The 19794-nt window shown below is 49.1% G+C and overlaps 1 protein-coding gene across 1 annotated transcript in view; it reads left to right on the forward strand.

The window, feature by feature from the left end:
• The window catches only part of LOXL2 (lysyl oxidase like 2), a 102416-nt gene that overhangs the window by 61686 nt on the left and 20936 nt on the right, over positions 1–19794 (forward strand). The window contains exons 6-8 of the mRNA XM_079926834.1: positions 245–428; positions 6350–6501; positions 19566–19733. Coding sequence (XP_079782960.1) covers positions 245–428; positions 6350–6501; positions 19566–19733 — 504 coding nt within the window. The remainder of the gene's footprint in view (positions 1–244; positions 429–6349; positions 6502–19565; positions 19734–19794) is intronic.

Below are 19794 nucleotides of genomic sequence, written 5' to 3' on the forward strand. Positions count from 1 at the left end.
GTGATCAGCTGATGAGGGTCCCTGATGGGCTTCCCAGTGGCCCAGGACGAAAGGTCCACGAGAAGGCTGCAAAGGGAGCGCACCGCCGAGCCGACCACGCAGAGTGAGCATGCGCGCCTCCACCCCTCCGCGGGCACACACGCAGATCGAGCACTGTCAGCTCCTAGCCTGGGTCCCGGGAGTGGGGAGGGGTTGGGAAAGGAGGGGAGTGAGCTGCGCTCAGCAGGACCATGTGTCTCTTCAGCAACCCCTGGTGCGGTTGAGAGGAGGTGCCAATGTCGGGGAGGGCCGCGTGGAGGTGCTCAAGAACGGAGAATGGGGTACCGTCTGCGACGACAAGTGGGACCTGGTGTCCGCCAGCGTGGTCTGCAGAGAGCTGGGCTTCGGGAGCGCCAAAGAGGCCATCACAGGCTCCCGGCTGGGGCAAGGTAAGGCGTGGGGAGGACGTTCTGTGGGCTCTCTTCACGGAAAGTGTCACATGGGGAGCCCAGTGGGGGCTGGCTGGCCTCATCCTTTCCAGGCTCTTCCTGCTTTGCCTCCTCCCTCCAGCAGCTGCTGCTCTGTTAGACAATCCCAGGCCTCTCCCCAGGCAGTTGGAGCTGGAAGGGCCTTAGGGAATATTGAGTGCCCATTTTATGGATTTGGAAGCTGAGACCCGGAGAAGGAAGTAAACGACCAAGATGAGACAGCATATTAGCACCCAGTGAATATTCTAATGGAGGTCTGCCCAACTCCTAACCCAATACTCCCCACAGCCCCGCTGAAAAAGCTGGAATTTCCAGGTCCTTCCCCCAGGAGAAGACCTCAGAATTCATGAGGCTATGGACCACCCCGGGCACAAAAGAATCCTGCATGTCATCTTACTTTTCCACCCTGAGTTAGCACCACAAACATTCTCTCCCTGCCGCCAGAGACTGGGAACAGGATGCCCTGCTCCCAATGTCATGAGATGCTAACAAAAGAAGGGGCCTGGTTTTTATTAAGTGTCTCAAACAAATCTTTCCTTTGAGCAAAGAACAAGAGTATAGGAGGCTTTCAAGCAGGTCACCCTGTTGAGAGGAATGTTGTCAACATGACATGGCAACACAACAGATAACTTCCCCTCCCGACCCCCATGAAGACCACTGCCCTGTGCCAGCCCTGGTCCTGCAGAGGGTGGAGTCTTTGCCCCAAACAGACTCTGCAGCCCAGCGAGCGTCCAGCGCCCCACCTCACCCCACCCAGGGGGACTTTGTGTGTTGAGCAAAGGAAACCAGTCATCTGCAGGAGTCTTTTCAGTGTTGACCCCCAGGGAGGCTGCTGCAGACCAGGGGCTGCCGTGGTTGGCAGGGGGTGGGGAGGGAGGAGAGTGGGCTGCAGACGAGGGTGGGCTGTCCTATCCCGTGAGGAGAGGATGTCTCCACACTGTCAGGAATAACACCATCACCCCACAGAAAGGAGTATGGTGAGGTCATTGGCCACAACCTGGAGGAAATAACAGCCCAGTGGACCCTAGAGACAGTCTTGGAATCATAGATGGCGCTGCTACAGAAGAACTCAGAGGTCATCTCGTACAACAGATGAGGAATCTGAGGCTCTGGAGAGCGAGCCTGAGGTCACACCTGTAGTTAGTGGCAGAGAAAGATTGAAACTCGAGTCCTCTAACTCTCAGATGTGCGCTTCTCCCTTCTACCCACCTGTCTCAGCCTGCTCACATTCAGAGCATCTCTACCTCCAATCCCTGCAAGCTTCCTGGGGTCTACTGAAGTTTGAGGGTCTAGGGTGGACTAGAACGTTGCTTCGTGCCAGCCGTCAGTGACCCGGTGACAATCTTTCTCCTCCCCTGTCGTGGTGAGCTCTTTGCGGTTCCCTTGAATCTCGAATATTCCCACAGTCCATTGTACTAATTAGGTAATGTGTTGGTTTGTGGTCTCCCCAGGCCTGCAGGACAAAGACCACTCATTCTGAGGAGGAAACAAGCCCCAGATGACATAAACATTCCATTTATCATGGGTGTGTGCTATTTGACCTAATTATTTCACTGCCCAGAGCAGCCAGAATTTTCCCAGGGCCCACGGGACTCCGGGAGAAAGAGACATTTGGCATTTTCAGTGCTGTCCTTGAAAGAACCATTGGATGATTTATCATCTCCTGCCACATTGGGCAGGTCAACTCTGGTAGGCAGAAAGGGAAAAGTCCACATTTGATGTCAAGCCACAGAACAGTCAGGGTCCATCCTCAGCCCTGCCTCTAGCTGGTGGACCAAGTTACCACACCCACAGCGAGGGTAGTGAAAGGGCAAGTGCTGAGGGGCGGGCAGTCTGAGTCCTGGTCCTGGCCCTGCCACCTACATGCTCGGTGAGCTTGAGCAACCTTCTGGGTCTCAGATCCTTCCCTGGATTCACGGTGTCTGAGGTTCTGTCTGTCCAGCCTCCTGGGATTCTGAGACCTGTTCTTATCACCAGCATGGATGTTAGGTCAGAGTCAGGCACTGTGCTTTGTGTTCTGAGATCCCCTGTACACATCTGAACTCCAGCTGTCTGTTCACACAACTGGCTCCCACCATGCCTGGCTCATAATCTTCTGGGGACATTCATTTTATCAGGAATGAATGAATGAGGGAATTCCCTAGCAGTCCAGTGGTTAGGACTCCGCGCTTCCACTGCAGGGGCCACGGGTTGGATCCCTGGTCGGGGAACTAAAGGATCCCACAAGCCTCGCGGTGTGGCCAAAAAAAAAAAGGAAGGAATGAATGGATTAGTTCCAGTTGCATAAGTAGGGTGAGCTGAACAAACACTTGGTAAAGAAATTCCAACACTCCAGACCCACGCTGTCCAACAGACATATAATGTGAGCCACATATGTGATGTTAACATTTTCTAGTAGCCATGTAAAGGACAAATAAAAAGAAACAGATGGGGCTTCCCTGGTGGCGCAGTGGTTGGGAGTCCGCCTGCCGATGCAGGGGACACGGGTTCATGCCCCGGTCCGGGAAGATCCCACATGCCGCGGAGCGGCTGGGCCCGTGAGCCATGGCCGCTGAGCCTGCAGTCTGGAGCCTGTGCTCCGCAATGGGAGAGGCCACAGCGGTGAGGGGCCCGCGTACTGCAAAAAAAAAAAAAAAGAAACAGATGAAATTCATTTTAATAATCTATTTTCCTTAATATTATATATAATATTTCCAAAACATTATGATTTCAACATGTAATCAATATAAATGCTCTTGATGAGATAGTTCACAGATAGGGTACTGACTCTCTGAAATGCAGGATGCGTTTTGCACTTACGGCCCATCTTGGTCTGGACTGACCACATTCCAAGGGCTCGGCAAGGTGGCAGCTGCTGCGCTGGATGGGGCAGCTCCAGAGCAGTGCCTTTCAAACCCTTTTGCTTGAAACCGCCCATCAGAAATACTGCCAGCACATGCAAGTAAAGCCGAAACAAGTCTCTGGAAACAATGCTTACCTTTATAACATGCAAAAGGCTGTGCGTTGTCCTAGTCTATTCTACTGTGATCTTCAAGATCTGATGGCAACCTGCAGAGTTGTGGGTCCCAAGTCCATAACATCGTTCTAGCAGGTTGGACATGGAGTCATCATCATCACCACCATCATCATCACCATCACCACCATCACTACCATCACCATCATCATCACCATCACCACCATCACCATCACCATCATCATCATCATCACCATCACCATCATCATCATCATCACCATCACCACCATCACCATCATCATCATCACCATCACCACCATCATCACCACCACCACCAACACGGTCATCATTACCGCCAGTACCATCATCACTGTCATCATTGCCATTATCACCATCATCACTCTCCTCACAATCATCAAACAAGCCACTGTTCTAACTGGATACTCAAATCCAAGGTTGCTCTGTGTTTCTGAGCCCATCTTAATTCATGAGCTGAGGCTCTGCTTGCTTCAGAGTCTCTGTTGGGGATCTGTATTTTGCATAGCCTTTCCGCTCAGAGTCCTTGGTATTTCCAGCCACAGTGACCGATGTGTTTTTATAAATTTTATAAAATTCCAAGGAATTGGAAGCTTCATCATTTATGAATTTCCAAGGAAATGGAAACTTGGCTCTTACCTGTCACAGTGGGTTGCTCCTGGAATTTAATTTTGGGGCTCAGTGAGCCTAGATACCAGGTGTCTCCAGAAACCAAGAGCCGGGGGTCCCTCCTTTGGACTCCAAAGCACCCGAAGTCACCTCCATCTTTATCATTTACCACATGATATTACAAGTCTTTGTGTAAGTGTCTGCCTCCCCCAGGCACTAACCGTGAGCTTGTCACGGCAGGGCCTGCCTTAATTCCTCTGTGGGTCCCCAGCACCTGGCACAGAGGCTGACGTCAGCAGGGACTTAGTGAAGCCAAGGACATCCATTCAGATGCTGCTTGCAACACTTCCTGTTTGCCAGGCTCTTGTTGGGAATTCACAAGGCACACAGACATAGTGCCTGCCCTCGTGGGGCCTCCAACCCAGTGGGGAAGCAGACAGACATTGAACAGGGAGGCGCTTGAGTGCAGTGCGAAGCAGAGTGCTCAGTGGAGGCTACGTGAGGGGACCCAGCTTAGATGCGGCTCAGAAAGGTTGTGCCGTCAAAGTGGCATCAAAGCTGAGCCCTGAAGGATGAGCAGGAGTTTGCTGCTGAGGAGGAAGAAGGTCCAGGCGGAGGGAAATGCTTGGCTCAATGGAACAGCCAAAGGGAGGCTGGTGTGGCCGAGCTAGGGAGGAGCAGGCAAAGCTAGAATGCTAAGTGGAGGCCTATCTCTGGTCGGACCATTTGGGGACTGTGGCTTTTACCCTGAAGTGCAGTGAGAAGCCATGACAGGGGTTTAAGACAGGGGGTGACATGATTCAAGATCTCTTGGGCTGTGCGTGGCAAATATTTTGGACTAAGAAAGCCGGAGGGAGACTAGAGGCTATTTCATTCATCCTACTGGGAGATGACAGGGTTGGACTAGTGTCGTGGTGGCAGAAATGGAAAGCACTGAGATTTGCGGGGAGCGAACAGAACATGGTGAAGGATTGCTTGTCTGTGATAAAGGAGGAGGAGACGGTGCCTCTGGGTTCTGCTGAGAACGGCCAGGTGCATGGAGGTACCACTTCCTGAGATGGGGAGGTGCTGGCGGAAAAACAGGCTGGAGAAGGCCCTCCTGCTGGAAGGAGAAAGGACAAAAGCAGATGAGTCTTTCAAGAAGTTCTCCCTGAAGGGAAGGAACGTGACAGGCCAGAGGGAGGTGTAGGATCAGGGGAGGGTCGTTGTAAAGATGGGAGATTTTAGCACGTTTGGGTGCTGAGGGACCGACCCGAACCAGAGGAGGGTGGCAAGGACCAGGAGAGAGAGGAGAACGCAGGGCAAGACAGGGTCCAAGGTGGGCTTCCAGGCAGTCAGGAGCTCCCGGAAAGAACTGGACTTGGATCCATCTTGATGGGCTAGACAGAGGAGAGGTGGATCTGTGAGCCGAGCTGAGCTGAATGCCGGACAGACAGAATTTCCTCTCCCCAGCAGTGGGAGGCTCCCCCTGTGACCCCGGTGCCTGTAAGGGAAGCTTCCCGCGTGCACACTAGAGGTCCTTGCTGAATGTCTTCCGTCTGCCCTTACGGCTCCACTCTCTGCCTTGCCCACATGGTCCAGGGTCCTGGGAGGCAGGCTTGGGTGCGGCCAGCTGAGAGCCCTGGGGGAGACTGGAGGTGGGGAGAGTGGAGGGGTCAGGTCTTTACGCTCCTTGTGGGCCACTGTGTCCCTCCACGGAGGGTAACGGCTCTTCAAAGGTGGCCTCCCCACATGGCTTTTTTGCTCTCCTGGGACAGATATTGGCACCTCCTTTTACTCCTGCAGGCCTGGGGGTGGCCTCTGTACCCCAGGATTATTAGCCCACAAGTACTGGACTGTCCACTATGATTTCCCCACGCTCTGTCCATAACTTTATTTTTAAAATCTCTTTCTCTAACTCAGATCATCCAATTTGAGAATGCCATCTGTTTCCTGCGGGGAGCCTGACTACGCAGTGACAGTCACCCCTTTTGGATTCATCAGTGCATGGAATGTTGTCCTCTAGTCCAACCCCTTTATTTCAGTGAGAAAACGATATTCAGAGAGGCTGAGTGAGTTGGTCAGGGTCACACAAGTTAGTAGCAACTTTTGTTTCTTCTCATGGAAGAAATGATTCCCAAGACAAGAAAAAATTCTCTCCAGGTAGAAGAGGCCTGGGTCATCGAGCTGATTATAGGAGGTGGTTGGGAGGATTTTGAGGATGGGAGAGGCATGTTCTTATTGTCTGGAACTTTCTTTCCCATCCTAGAAGCTTTCATAGCCTATGTGCATTTTCCATCCCCAGGGATAGGACCCATCCACCTCAATGAAATCGAGTGCACCGGGAATGAGAAGTCCATCATAGACTGCAAGTTCAATGCTGAGTCTCAGGGCTGCAACCATGAAGAAGATGCTGGTGTGAGATGTAACATCCCCGCCATGGGCTTCCAGAAAAGGGTAAGGAGCCTGGACTCCCAGAGCGAACTCTGTTATATTTTGGTCACTGAAGCCCCAGAAAATGTAGACCAGATGGCCTCAGGCTAAAGCTTTCCAACAGGTGGTAGAAGGGTGCTCTGATGATGAGCTCAGAAAGTTGTCAGGCTCTGCTGCTCTCACTGTTGGTGACCGTCACCAACAGTGAGAGGAGGAGCGAAATGAAGAGACACGTGGATGAGCTCTACTGGCCTTACTGGCAGATGCTGGGGATCCACTGGGTGCCACGCCCTGCACTGGGGCTGGACATACAGGGTGATTGTAACTCAATCCTTCCTGCGAGGGATTCAAGGTGTACAGCACCTGTGGTGCCCTTGGCAAAAGCCCTTTCCAAGAACCCAGAGGAACCACATTACAGCAGGTCCGCGAATCACACAGATCTAAGCACAACACAGATAGTATCTGGGGACCGAAGACTGTATGTTGGCTTCCAGAGGGAAAGAAAAGGGAACCTTTACAGCGTTATGTCCGAGACACATCCCTCCCTTCCTGAGATGGCATCTCTAAAAACCTGCATCGTGTCCCCTCGTGTGAGTGACCTTTCCCACAGGGGTAGTCAACAGGATGAACTCCTCTTTGCCAGGAGGTCGTCTATCCAATCCTACAAAAAGGCCTGGTAAACCCTATTTAATGCTCTTCACTAAACCATGAATTTGGTACAGGGCTGGCTCATTGGAAGAACTTCTTGAAGGCTTATTTTTTTAATGAGCAAATGCAGACACATCAGGGTACAGAGTGGCTCCCCAGCCAGGTGCCTGCTCTGACGGTGATTCTTGACCTTGGCACCAGCATGTCAAAGGCACTACTGGATTGGTCAGCCACAACAGTTCACTGCCCAATGGGGCCAAAAATGTGAACCCAGCCAAGCCAGGCATTTGCTTGGGGGTAAGCGGGAGCGTGGGCCACAGCCCCACAGCTGCAGGGAGGGCTCGCCCTCTGTAATTGCTGAGCAGCGTTCCAGGAAGGCCGTAACAGAGCCATAAAAGCTGACGTGCCAAGAGTCCCCGTATGCTGGGGCACCGTCCTCTTCAGACAGATCGGACTTGGGTGGAATGGGGTTTGCAACGCAAAGGAAAGACCTAGGCCAAAGAAAGTGAAGTTTTCCAGAAGGGTTTTATGGTGGGTGGAGCTGAGCTTGCCCATGTGGCCGGTCATGCCAGTGGGGCACCACACTCGCAGCACAAACAGCCCTCACCCTTTCGTGGGCCCTCCAGACTCTAAAAGACGAGCCCAGTGCTCAAGCACAGGGCATGGGAGAGTTGTACGCCTGGATCTGCCATTTCTATCCCCCGGGAAGGAAAAGAAGGGTGTCACCTCTGAAAGAAATCCCCGTGGGCTGTATGAGCCGTCTCCCATGGCAGTGTGCCAGGCTTCTGCAGGGCCTGCCTTGGGGCTCCCAAGGGCATTGGTAACACCGCTGAGCAGAAAAATCGAGACTCCCAAGCTTTATCACTGTGTTAGTTTTCTGGGGCTGCCATAGCAAAATACCACAGACTGGGTGGCTTAAACAATGAGAATTGATATTCTCATAGTCTGGAGGCTGGAAGTCCAAGATCAAGGTGTCGGCAGGGTTGGTTTCTCTTGAGGCCTCTCCCCTTGGCTTGCAGATGGCCGCCTTCTCACTGTGTCCTCACATGGCCTTTCCTCCGTGCACACACAACCCTGGTGACTCTTTCTCGTCTAAGGAAACCAGTCCTATTGGATTAGGGCCCATCCATATGATCTCATTTAACCTTAGTTACCTCTTGAAAGGCCCTACCTCCAAGTGAGTCACATTTGGACTAACGTGGGGGTTAGGGCTTCAGCATATGAATTTGGGGGGTGACACAAGTCAGTTCATGACAATCACGCACTAGCTGATTCCTTAATTAATCTCTTTAAGGGTTCAGTTTCTCCTCAGAAAATAAAGAGGTGAGAGAGGTGATTCCTAGCTTCCCTTCCAGCCCGCAGTTCATTAGGAAATTGACTTCTCTATTGAATGACTAATAAAACTCAGAGACTTGGAACCGGGTGGTTTTGTCCATCCAGCCACAGCAGAGCTGCGTTTCTTTCATTGCTGGGGTGAGACGCCAAGGCAGGGAGGCTCTGGGACTGGCAGGTGGGTTTACCAGGCGAGCTAATCCACGCAGGGGCCCTGGCACCTTTGCTGACCTCTAGTTCCCTTCTGAACTGTGAGCCTGGCCCTGACTGGGTAGCAGGACCAAGCCCACATGTGGAATGTGAGTTGGAGAATGCCCGTGCTTGCTTTCATGTTAACATCTGGGTTGCGTTACCTCACTTCCTACCCGCCACCTCCAAAAATAGGTGTGGGACTGGTGAACCACAACGTTATCAAAACACAGGGCGGCCTCACCATGCCCCACTGGCTGGAAGTGGGTGTTTTGTTTTCCCTATTCACGCTCAGAAAACTTCAGGTGCCTGCACTTCGCTCCCTTCTTTCAAACCCCATACTGCTGCCACCGAGAATCAAAGGAATAGGAAAAAAGAAATACCTTGGGTTGTTTTTAAAAAAAACAGTGGAGGAGGATTGACCTCTCCTGGCATCCTTGAAAGGTAATGAGGTGGAGAGGGTGCAGGCCAGAGGCTCCTGGCTGACCCCGAGGCCTCTTGGGGTTCCACCAATGCTGGTAGAGTCAGAGCATTGAGCCAGGCTGCTTCCAGAATGGGACACCCAGGACAGGGGCCCTGGAAATAGAGAGTTGTGTCCTGGGCTGAATTTGAACTTCATGGCTGGCCTCTTTTGTTCCCTCCACAGTTTTCTAGAAAATGAGAAAAGGCCTCCAATGCATCTTGAGGTGCCTGGATTCCTCCCGGGGTGATGGAACCCTGCTCCCTGTTACGGAGGCTGCTCCAGGCTTGCTTAGCCTTGGACGCACGGCCACAGCTTGGAGCTTTTGGAAGTGCTTCAAGGAGAGGCCCCAGCTCGCCACTGGTGACTCCAAGTTTTCCTTGCCCTGGAGTAACTGTGCAGCCACATTCTTTAGCAAGAGCCTCTCAGACTTCTGTTGGCCCTAAAACCGAGGACAAGAACACACAGCCAACAAACTCTGGCTGCACAGGCAGTGTTGGACAGAGGACAGGGACCCTCCCAGAGAGAGCCCTTGAGACAGGAGCCTTCACACTGAGACTTAATCTTGGGGCCCCACTGCTCTCTGGTAGTGGGACAAAGTGTGAACTGTGGGTTCTTTAGGCTCCCCCATCTTCATCTTTCACTGACCTTGGGGCAACAAAATGAAGTCAGTTTGGGGGGGCAGTGGCCTATGAAGGGGGTAGCGGAGGTAGCTATCAGCCCCCAGTGCAGTTAGTAACACAGGGCACAGTCTGTAGGGAGATAAAAAATAATGATAAACCCAATTAAAACTTATTCTGCTTTTTTTTAAAATTATTTTTTTTTGTACAGCGGGTTCTTATTAGTTACCCATTTTATACATATTAGTGTATATATTTCAGTCCCAATCTCCCCACCCCACCCCCACCACTTCCTCCCCTTGGTGTCCATACGTTTGTTCTCTACATCTGTGCCTCTATTTCTGCCCTGCAAACTGGTTCATCTGTACCATTTTTCTAAGTTCCACATATATGCGTTAGTACACGATATTTCTTTTTCTCTTTCTGACTTAATTCACTCTGTATGACAGTCTCTAGATCCATCCACGTCTCTACAGATGCCCCAATTTCGTTCCTTTTTATGGCTGTGTAATATTCCATTGTAGATATGTACCACATCTTCTTTATCCATTCATCTGTCGATGGGCATGTAGGTTGCTTCCATGACCTGGCTATTGTAAATAGTGCTGCAGTGAACATTGGGGTGCATGTGTCTTTTTGAATTATGGTTTTCCCTGGGTATATGCCCAGTAGTGGGATTGCTGGGTCATATGGTAATTCTATTTTTAGTTTTCTAATGATCCTCCATACTGTTCTCCATAGTGGCTGTATCAATTTACATTTGCACCAACAGTGCAAGAGGGTTCCCTTTTCTCCACACCATCTCCAGCATTTGTTGTTTGTAGATTTTCTGACGATGCCCATAATAAATGGTGTGAGGTGACACCTCATTGTAGTTTTGATTTGCATTTCTCTAATAATTAGTGATGTTGAGCAGCTTTTCATGTGCTTCTTGGCCATCTGTATGTCTTCTTTGGAGAAATGTCTATTTAGGTCTTCTGCCCATTTTTGGATTGGGTTGCTTGTTTTTTAATATTGAGCTGCATGACCTGTTTATATATTTTGGAGATTAATCCTTTGTCCATTGATTGGTTTGCAAATATTTTCTTCCATTCTGAGGGTTGTCTTTTCACCTTGTTTACAGTTTCCTTTCCTTTGCAAAACTTTTAAGTTTCATTAGGTCCCATTTGTTTATTTTTACTTCCATTACTCTAGGAGGTGGATCAAAAAAGATCTTTCTGTGATTTACGTCAAAGAATGTTCTTCCTATGTTTTCCTCTAAGAGTTTTATAGTGTCTGGTCTTACATTTAGGCCTCTAATCCATTTTGAGTTTATTTCTGTGTATGGTGTTAGGGAGTGTTCTAATTTCATTCTTTTACGTGTAGCTGCCCAATTTTCCTAACACCACTTATTGAAGAGACTGTCTTTTCTCCATTGTATATCCTTGCCTCCTTTGTCATAGATTAGTTGACCATAGGTGTGTGGGTTTATCTCTGAGCTTTCTATCCTGTTCCATTGATCTATATTTCTGTTTTTGTGCCAATACCATATTGTCTTGATTACTGTAGCTTTGTAGTATAGTCTGAAGTCAGGGAGTCTGATTCCTCCAGCTCCGTTTTTTTCCCTCAAGACTGCTTTGGCTATTCGGGGTCTTTTGTGTCTCCATACAAATTTTAAGATTTTTTGTTCTAGTTCTGTAAAAAATGTCATTGGTAATTTGATAGGGATTGCATTGAATCTGTAGATTGCTTTGGATAGTATAGTCATTTTCACAATATTGATTCTTCCAATCCAGGAACATGGTATATCTCTCCATCTGTTTATATCATCTTTAATTTCTTTCATCAGTGTCTTATAGTTTTCTGCATACAAGTCTTTTGTCTCCCTAGGTAGGTTTATTCCTAGGTATTTTATTCTTTTTGTTGCAGTTGTAAATGGGAGTGTTTCCTTAATTTCTCTTTCAGATTTTTCATCATTAGTGTATAGGAATGCAAGAGATTTCTGTGCATTAATTTTGTATCCTGCAACTTTACCAAATTCATTGATTAGCTCTAGTAGTTTTCTGGTGGCATCTTTAGGATTCTCTCTATATAGTATCATGTCATCTGCACACAGTGACAGCTTTACTTCTTCTTTTCCAATTTGTATTCCTTTTATTTCTTTCCTTCTCTGATTGCTGTGGCTGGGACTTCCAAAACTATGTTGAATAATAGTGGTGAGCGTGGACATCCTTGTCTCATTCCTGATCTTCGAGGAAATGCTTCCAGTTTTTCACCATTGAGAATGGTGTTTGCTGTGTTTGTCATATATGGCCTTTATTATGTTGAGGTGGGTTCCCTCTATGCCTACTTTCTGGAGAGTTTTTATCATAAATGGGTGTTGAATTTTGTCAAAAGCTTTTTCTGCATCTACTGAGATGATCATATGGTTTTTATTCTTCCATTTGTTAATATGGTGTATCACATTGATTGATTTGCATATATTGAAGAATCCTTGCATCCCTGGGATAAATCCCACTTGATCATGGTGTATGATTCTTTTAATGTGTTGTTGGATTCTGTTTGCTAGTATTTTGGTGAGGATTTTTGCATCTTTGTTCATCAGTGATATGGGTCTGTAATTTTCTTTTTTTGTAGTATCTTTGTCTGGTTTTGGTATCAGGGTGATGGTGGCCTCACATAATGCGTTTGGGAGTTTTCCTTCCTCTGCAATTTTTTGAAAGCATTTGAGAAGGATGGGTGTTAGCTCTTCTCTAAATGTTTGATGGAATTCACCTGTGAAGCCATCTGATCCTGGAGTTTTGTTTGCTGGAAGAATTTTAATCACGGTTTCAATTTCATTACTTGTGATTGATCAGTTCATATTTTCTGTTTCTTCCTGGTTCAGTCTTGGAAGGTTATACCTTTCTAAGAGTTTGTCTATTTCTCCCAGGGTGTCCATTTTATTGGCATAGGGTTGCTTGTAGCAGTCTCTTAGGATGCTTTGTATTTCTGCGGTGTCTGTTGTAACTTCTCCTTTTTCATTGATTTGAGTCTTCTCCCTCTTTTTCTTGATGAGTCTGGCTAATGGTTTATTTATTTTGTTTACCTTCTCAAAGAACCAGCTTTTAGTTTTATTGATCTTTGTTATTGTTTTCTTTGTTTCTATTTCATTTATTTCTGCTCTGATCTTCATGATTACTTTCCTTCTACTAACTTTGGATTTTGTTTGTTCTTCTTTCTCTAGTTCCTTTAGGTGTAAGGTTAGATTGTTTGAGATTTTTCTTGTTTCTTGAGGTAGGCTTGTATAGCTATAAACTTCCCTCTTAGAACTGCTTTTGCTGCATCCCATAGGTTTTGGATAGTCCTGTTTTCATTGTCATTTGTCTCTAGGTATTTTTTGATTTCCTCTTTGATTTCTTCAGTGATCTCTTGGTTATTTAGTAACGTATTGTTTAGCCTCCATGTGTTTGTGTATTTTACCTTTTTTTTCCCCTGTAATTGATTTCTAATCTCAAAGCGTTGTGGTCAGAAAAGATGCTTGATATGATTTCAGTTTTCTTAAATTTACTGAGGCTTGATTTGTGACCCAAGATGTGATCTATCCTGGAGAATGTTCTGTGCACACTTTTGAAGAAAGTGTAATCTGCTGTTTTTGGATGGAATGTCCTATAAATATCAATTAAATCTGTCTGGTTTATTGTGTCATTTAAAGCTTGTGTTTCCTTATTAATTTTCTGTTTGGATGATCTGTCCATTGGTGTAAGTGAGGTGTTAAAGTCCCCACTATTATTGTGTTACTGTTGATTTCCTCTTTTAGAGCTGTTAGCAGTTGCCTTATGTACTGAGGTGCTCCTATGTTGGGCGCATATATATTTATAATTGTTATATCTTCTTCTTGGCTTGATCCCTTGATCTGTGTAGTGTCCTTCCTTGTCTCTTGTAACATTCTTTATTTTAAAGTCTATTTTAACTGATATGAGTATTGCTGCTCCAGCTTTCTTTTGATTACCATTTGCAAAGAATGTCTTCTTCCATCCCCTCACTTTCAGACTCTATGTGTCCCTAGGTCTGAAGTGAGTCTCTTCAGTAGACAGCACATAGATGGGTCTTGTTCTTGTATCCATTGAGCGAGCCTGTGTCTTTTGGTTGGAGCATTGAATCCTTTCATGTTTAAGGTAATTATCGATATGTATGTTCCTATTACCATTTCCTTAAAATTAAAAAAAAAAAAGCAAACCCATAACAATTATTTATTTATGGCTGTGTTGGGTCTTCATTTCCGTGCGAGGGCTTTCTCCAGTTGCGGCAAGTGGGGGCCACTCTTCATCGCGGTGCGCGGGCCTCTCACTACTGCGGCCTCCCCCGTTGCGGAGCACAGGCTCCAGACGCGCAGGCTCAGTGGGTTTGTTTTTGTAGGTCCTTTTCTTCTCTTGTGTTTCCCACTTAGTGAAGTTCCTTTTGATTTGTTGAAGAGCTCGTTTGGTGGTGCTTAATTCTCTTAGCTTTTTCTTGTCTGTAAAGCTTTTGATTTCTCCGTCGAATCTAAATGAGATCCTTGTGGGGTAGAGTAATCTTGGTTATAGATTCTTCCCTTTCATCACTTTAAATATATCATGCCACTCCCTTATGGCTTGTAGAGTTTCTGCTGAGAAATTAGCTGTTAACCTTAAGGAAGTTCCCTTGTATGTTATTTGTTGTTTTTCCCTTGTTGCTTTCAATAATTTTTCTTTGTCTTTAATTTCTGTCAGTTTGATTACTATGTGTCTCGGCGTGTTTCTCCTTGGGTTTATCCTGCCTGGGACTCTCTGTGCTTCCTGGACTTGGGTGGCTATTTCCTTTCCCAATGTAGGGAAGTTTTCGGCTATAATCTCTTCAAATATTTTCTCGGGTCCTTTCTCTCTCTCTTCTCCTTCTGGGACCCCTATAATGTGAATGTCATTGTGTTTAGTGTTGTCCCAGAGGTCTCTTAGGCTGTCTTCATTTCTTTTTTTTAATTCTGTTCCGCGGCAGTGAATTCCACCATTCTGTCTTCCAGGTCACTTATCCGTTCTTCTGCCTCAGTTATTCTACTGTTGATTCCTTCTAGTGTATTTTTCATTTGTTATTGTATTGTTCATCTCTGTTTGTTTGTTTTATAATTCTTCTAGTTCTTTGTTAAACATTTCTTGCATCTTCTCGATCTTTGCCTCCATTCTTTTTCCAAGGTCCTGGATCATCTTCACTACCATTATTCTGAATTCTTTTTCTGTAAGGTTTCCTGTCTCCGCTTCATTTAGTTGTTTTTCTGGGGTTTTATCTTGTTCCTTCATCTGGTACATAGCCCTCTGCCTTTTCATCTTGTCTGTCTTTCTGTGAATGTGGTTTTTGTTCCACAGGCTGCAGGATTGTAGTTCTTGTTTCTGCTGTCTGCCGTCTGGTGGATGAGGCTGTCTAAGAGGCTTGTGCAAGTTTCCTGATGGGAGGGACTGCTGGTGGGTAGAGCTGGCTGTTGCTGTGGTGGGCAGAGCTCAGTAAAACTTTAATCCACTTGTCTGCTAATGGGTGGGGCTGGGTTCCCTCCCTGTTGGTTGTTTGGCCTGAGGTGACCCAACACTGGAGCCTACACAGCTCTTTGGTGGGGCTAATGGTGGACTCTGGGAGGACTCACGCCAAGGAGTACTTCCCAAATCTTCTGCTGGCAGTGTCCTTGTCCTCAGAGTGAGACACAGCCACCCCCCCCGACACCGCCTCTGTAGGAGACCCTCCAACACTAGCAGGTAGGTCTGGTTCAGTCTCCTATGGGGTCACTGCTCCTTCCCCTGGGTCCCGATGCACACACTGCTTCGTGTGTGCCCTCCAAGAGTGAAGTCTCTGTTTCCCCCAGTCCTGTCAAAGTCCTGCAATCAAGTACCACTAGACTTTGAAGTCTGAATCCCTAGGAATTCCTCCTCCCATTGCCGGACGCCCGGGTTGGGAAGCCTGACATTGGGCTCAGAACCGTCACTCCAGTGGGTGGACTTCTGTGGAATTGTTCTCCAGTTTGTGAGTCACCCACCCAGCAGTTATGGGATTTGATTTTATTGTGATTGTGCCCCTCCTACCATCTCATTGTGGCTTCTCCTTTGTCTTTGGATATGGGGTCTCTTTTTTGGTGAGTTCCAGTGTCTTCCTGTCGATGATTGTTCAGCAGTTAGTTGTGATTACGGTGCTCTCGCGAGAGGGAGTGAGAGCACGTCCTTCTACTCCGACATCTTGAACGGATCGTCATTCTGCTTTTAATCATCACTGCCCACTGGCGTTCCGAACTTCAGTGCCAACCTGGCCCACGGGAGGGGTCCTCACTCACGGCCTCCACCTCCCCAGGGTGCATCCATGTGCCGGCCTGCAGCGTCACCAGGCTCGGCGGTGAGATTCTAGAAAGCACACCGAGGGAAAGGGGAAAGGACTTGGACCTCCCAAAGAGAAGGGAGGCTCAAGGCTCCTCAATCAGGACACAAGCTGTTAGAGGGCTCAGCCTGAGGCCGAGAGGAGAGGCCTGCGGTCGCCATCACAGTCCCCACTGTCTGTCTATCCAGGACACAGAGTGTCCTCGGGCCAGGAGGCCGGAGACTCAGGGCGCCAGGCGGGTGGGGAGAGGGGACACGCGTGGGGGGCTGGCAGACCGCTCCTTGCCAAGGCTGTAGCGACTCAGAGGCGACCGGAGATGGTTTGCACAAGGCACAAAATTGGGTGCCTTAGTGAGTATCCTAAACCTCAGGGCTCAGTCTGACCCCAGTGGACAGGAAAAGCCTCAGAACATAAGCCCAGGCTTCAGAGCCCCAACCTCCCAGCAGCAGTGCTCCATTCTCCGTCCTGACTGTGAGTCGGTCCCCAGTTCTGGCTTGGTGGTCCCTGCTTTGGGACAAAGGCACCCCTGGAGAAGGGGGCTTACGTGCATGGTTTGGAGGTGGTCTAGCATGATGGTTAAGAGACACTGTATCTGAGACTCTCCTTTCTTATCTGTGAAATTTGGATGACATGGTACTGCTGCCTCCTAGGGGTGCTGTGAGGACCGAATGTCCATAAAGGGCTTGCACAGGGCCTCTAGAGACACGATAAGCGCTCTGAAAGTCTGCCTGTGAATTTCCCAGCACTAAGCACTGGGCCTGTCATATAGTAAACGCTCAATAAATACCGGATGAATGAATGGATCCTGTGAACTACGCACAATTCATTTCATCTCTCAGAAGGTGCCAGCATTACTGGCAGAGTTCAGTTAGCACATAAAGGAAGTATATGGTACAATACAGGCCTGTATTAGGACTCAAATAAGCAGAGGGGATGGCTTGAAGTTACCTCTAGAGATATCCCGGATGGGTTGAAGGCGCACCCTGCCCAAGGGCTGCTGGCCTTCCCCTGCATGTTGGAGCTGGGTGACTTGCCCCCTGCTGAACTTCAGGCCCTTCTAGGACTTCCTTGTTTTTTTTTTTTTAATGCGGGCCTCTCACTGTTGTGGCCTCTCCCGTTGCGGAGCACAGGCTCCGGACGCGCAGGCTCAGCGGCCATGGCTCACGGGCCCAGCCGCTCCGCGGCATGTGGGATCTTCCCGGACCGGGGCACGAACCCGTGTCCCCTGCATCGGCAGGCGGACCCTCAACCACTGCGCCACCAGGGAAGCCCTTCTTCTAGGACTTTCTTGATGGCTCTTCCCATCATCTGTTTGTGTTTTTACATAGATCCAAAGATGTGTTAGTCATGGCTGATGTACAATGCATATCCAGTGTCCAGTGTCCAGCTTCATCGGGGTTTCCTTCAGCCCAGAGCTACCCAGGAAGACAAATGTCTGCCTCCCGAAGGCCAGCCCCCTTCCTGCCTGCTCTGACCTCTTCTAGCTCCCCTGAAGAGAGACTTGCTTTCTGCTGGGACTCCCACCCTAACGATGATCATTGCTGTGAGGATGTCTGATAGTTCTTGGCACTCACTTGGTGCCAGGCCCTGTTTGAGCACTTTACATGAACTACCTCATTTATGCATCCGCTCAACAACCGTGGCAGGTAGATCGAGTATCATGTCTGCCCTCGGCTTGTCTGTTTGTCGGCTGACCTCGGTGACCCTCCCAGCCCCCAAGTCCGTAAGAATTACGACCTGTGACTGAGGTGTCGTGCCGTTGCTAAGGACGGGCAAACAAACAGTTGAGGATTCCTGGAAGTGTTATACCTTATCTCAAAGGAATGAATTGTTAGAAGCATAAAGGAAAGCAGGGTAAGGTATCTGGATGAAAGGCCACAGTTTCAGAACCCTTCCCCAAATTCCAGATCTCCCTGCTTGGGCTCACTTAAGTTGGTCCACGCTTTCACTCCGTAAGACTGATCGTGTATTCATCCATTCCAAAAATAGTCTTGGCATATACCTAACATGTGGGAGGTGCTGTCTTAGTTATTGATCGTCCAGTAAACCAGACAAATACAGCTCTGCTCTTTGGCACTTAAAATCTAGCAGAGGAGACAGACGTTAAATTGTGAATTAGCTTGACCATAATTGTCAAGAATGCTAGGAAGGAGATGTAGAGGGAGTGATAGACTGTGTAAGTGGGCACTGACCCCCACCGGAGGGAAGCGCCGTTGGGTCTAGGATTGGAAAGATGAGTGGGACCAGCCAGGCCAAAGGGCTTCTGTATATAATAGGCTTCAGTGTGAAATGAGACTTACGGTGTGACATGGTCAAGAAAGTTAGGTAGCCATGGAAACTGAAAGAAGGCCGTGCCCTTGGAGGTTGGAGAACAGGGAGGAGAGAGACACGTGATTAAGATGCAGAGGGGAGTAGTGGAGCAATGGGAAACCATGGACGTGTTCTAGGGGAGGAATGCGCTTGGGTGTTTTTCAAACGTCACTCTGGCCTCCGCGTGGAGAATGGGTCAGTGAAGGCAAGAGGAGAGGCAACAGGAGGTGGGGAGGGCTGGTTCAGGTGAGAGGTGATGGTGCCTGGGACGAGAGGGTAAGGATGGATGGAGCTGGAGGGAGGAGGGCATGTCAGAGAGAGACTTGGGAGATAAAATCTACGGAGGAAGATTCTGACGGGATGTGGGGGGATGAGGGAGAAGGCGATGCTGAGGATTGCACCCAGGTTTCTGGCTTGTCTAACGGAATAGGTTCGGGATCGGCAAACTACAGCTTGCAGTCCAAACCCATCCCTCTGCCTATTTGTGTATATAGGGTTCTATGGGCACACAGCTGTGTCCTATCGTTTACCTATTGTGATGCCTGCTTTCACGCTACACGGTGTGCTGCCCCTGGGACAGACGGTAGTGGCTTTAGCTGAAATAGGGAACGAGGGGGAGGTAGAGCACAGCTTTAGGTGGAGAGAGAAAAGAGGACAAGTTAGATCTGGGGTCTCCGAGGTGCCCGGTGGGACAGGCAGCTGGCCGTATGGGTCTCAGAAGAGAGTTCTGCGGGGGAGGACAGCGGGGGACGCCGTGGGAGGAGATGGCCTCAGGATCTGGAACCCGGGGGCAGGAGGTGTGGCGAGGAGAAAAGGGTCCAGGAAAGAGTCAGGGGATTCTACCGTTTTAAGGCCTCTGGCGGCAACCTTCCAAGTGTCTGATCTAAGAGCAGCCCCCCTGGTGGGCACATGGGCAGCAGAAGCAGATTCTGCTGTGCTGTTCAGAGGGATCCGTGGGCCTCCCCAGCTGCACAGGCTTCTAGGGCCCCAGGATGCCTGCGGTGCGGTGGGGGAGGGGGGCCGAATACAGAAGACCATGCTGGGCACGATGCCTGCGGCACACAGTAGGCTCTCAGCGATGCTGCGGGATCTGTGTCGCAGGCAGGACCCCCTGCCTTGGGGAAATGGGGACTGAGGGCAGTACGGAGGGGCATCAGCCTGCCTTCCCCTCGTGGCGATCTTGCCTCCCTTTCTCTCCACAGCTGCGCCTGAACGGGGGCCGAAACCCCTATGAGGGCCGAGTGGAGGTGCTGGTGGAGAGGAACGGGTCCCTCGTGTGGGGGACAGTGTGCGGCGAGAACTGGGGCATCGTGGAGGCCATGGTGGTCTGCCGGCAGCTGGGCCTGGGGTTTGCCAGCAACGCCTTCCAGGTGAGAAATCCTTGAGGGCCTTGAACCCTCCATCCAGTCTGATCCTGCCCATCTCTCGTCA

The sequence above is a fragment of the Stenella coeruleoalba genome, assembly GCF_951394435.1.
Source record: "Stenella coeruleoalba genome assembly, chromosome: 7".
Taxonomy (NCBI): domain Eukaryota; kingdom Metazoa; phylum Chordata; class Mammalia; order Artiodactyla; family Delphinidae; genus Stenella; species Stenella coeruleoalba.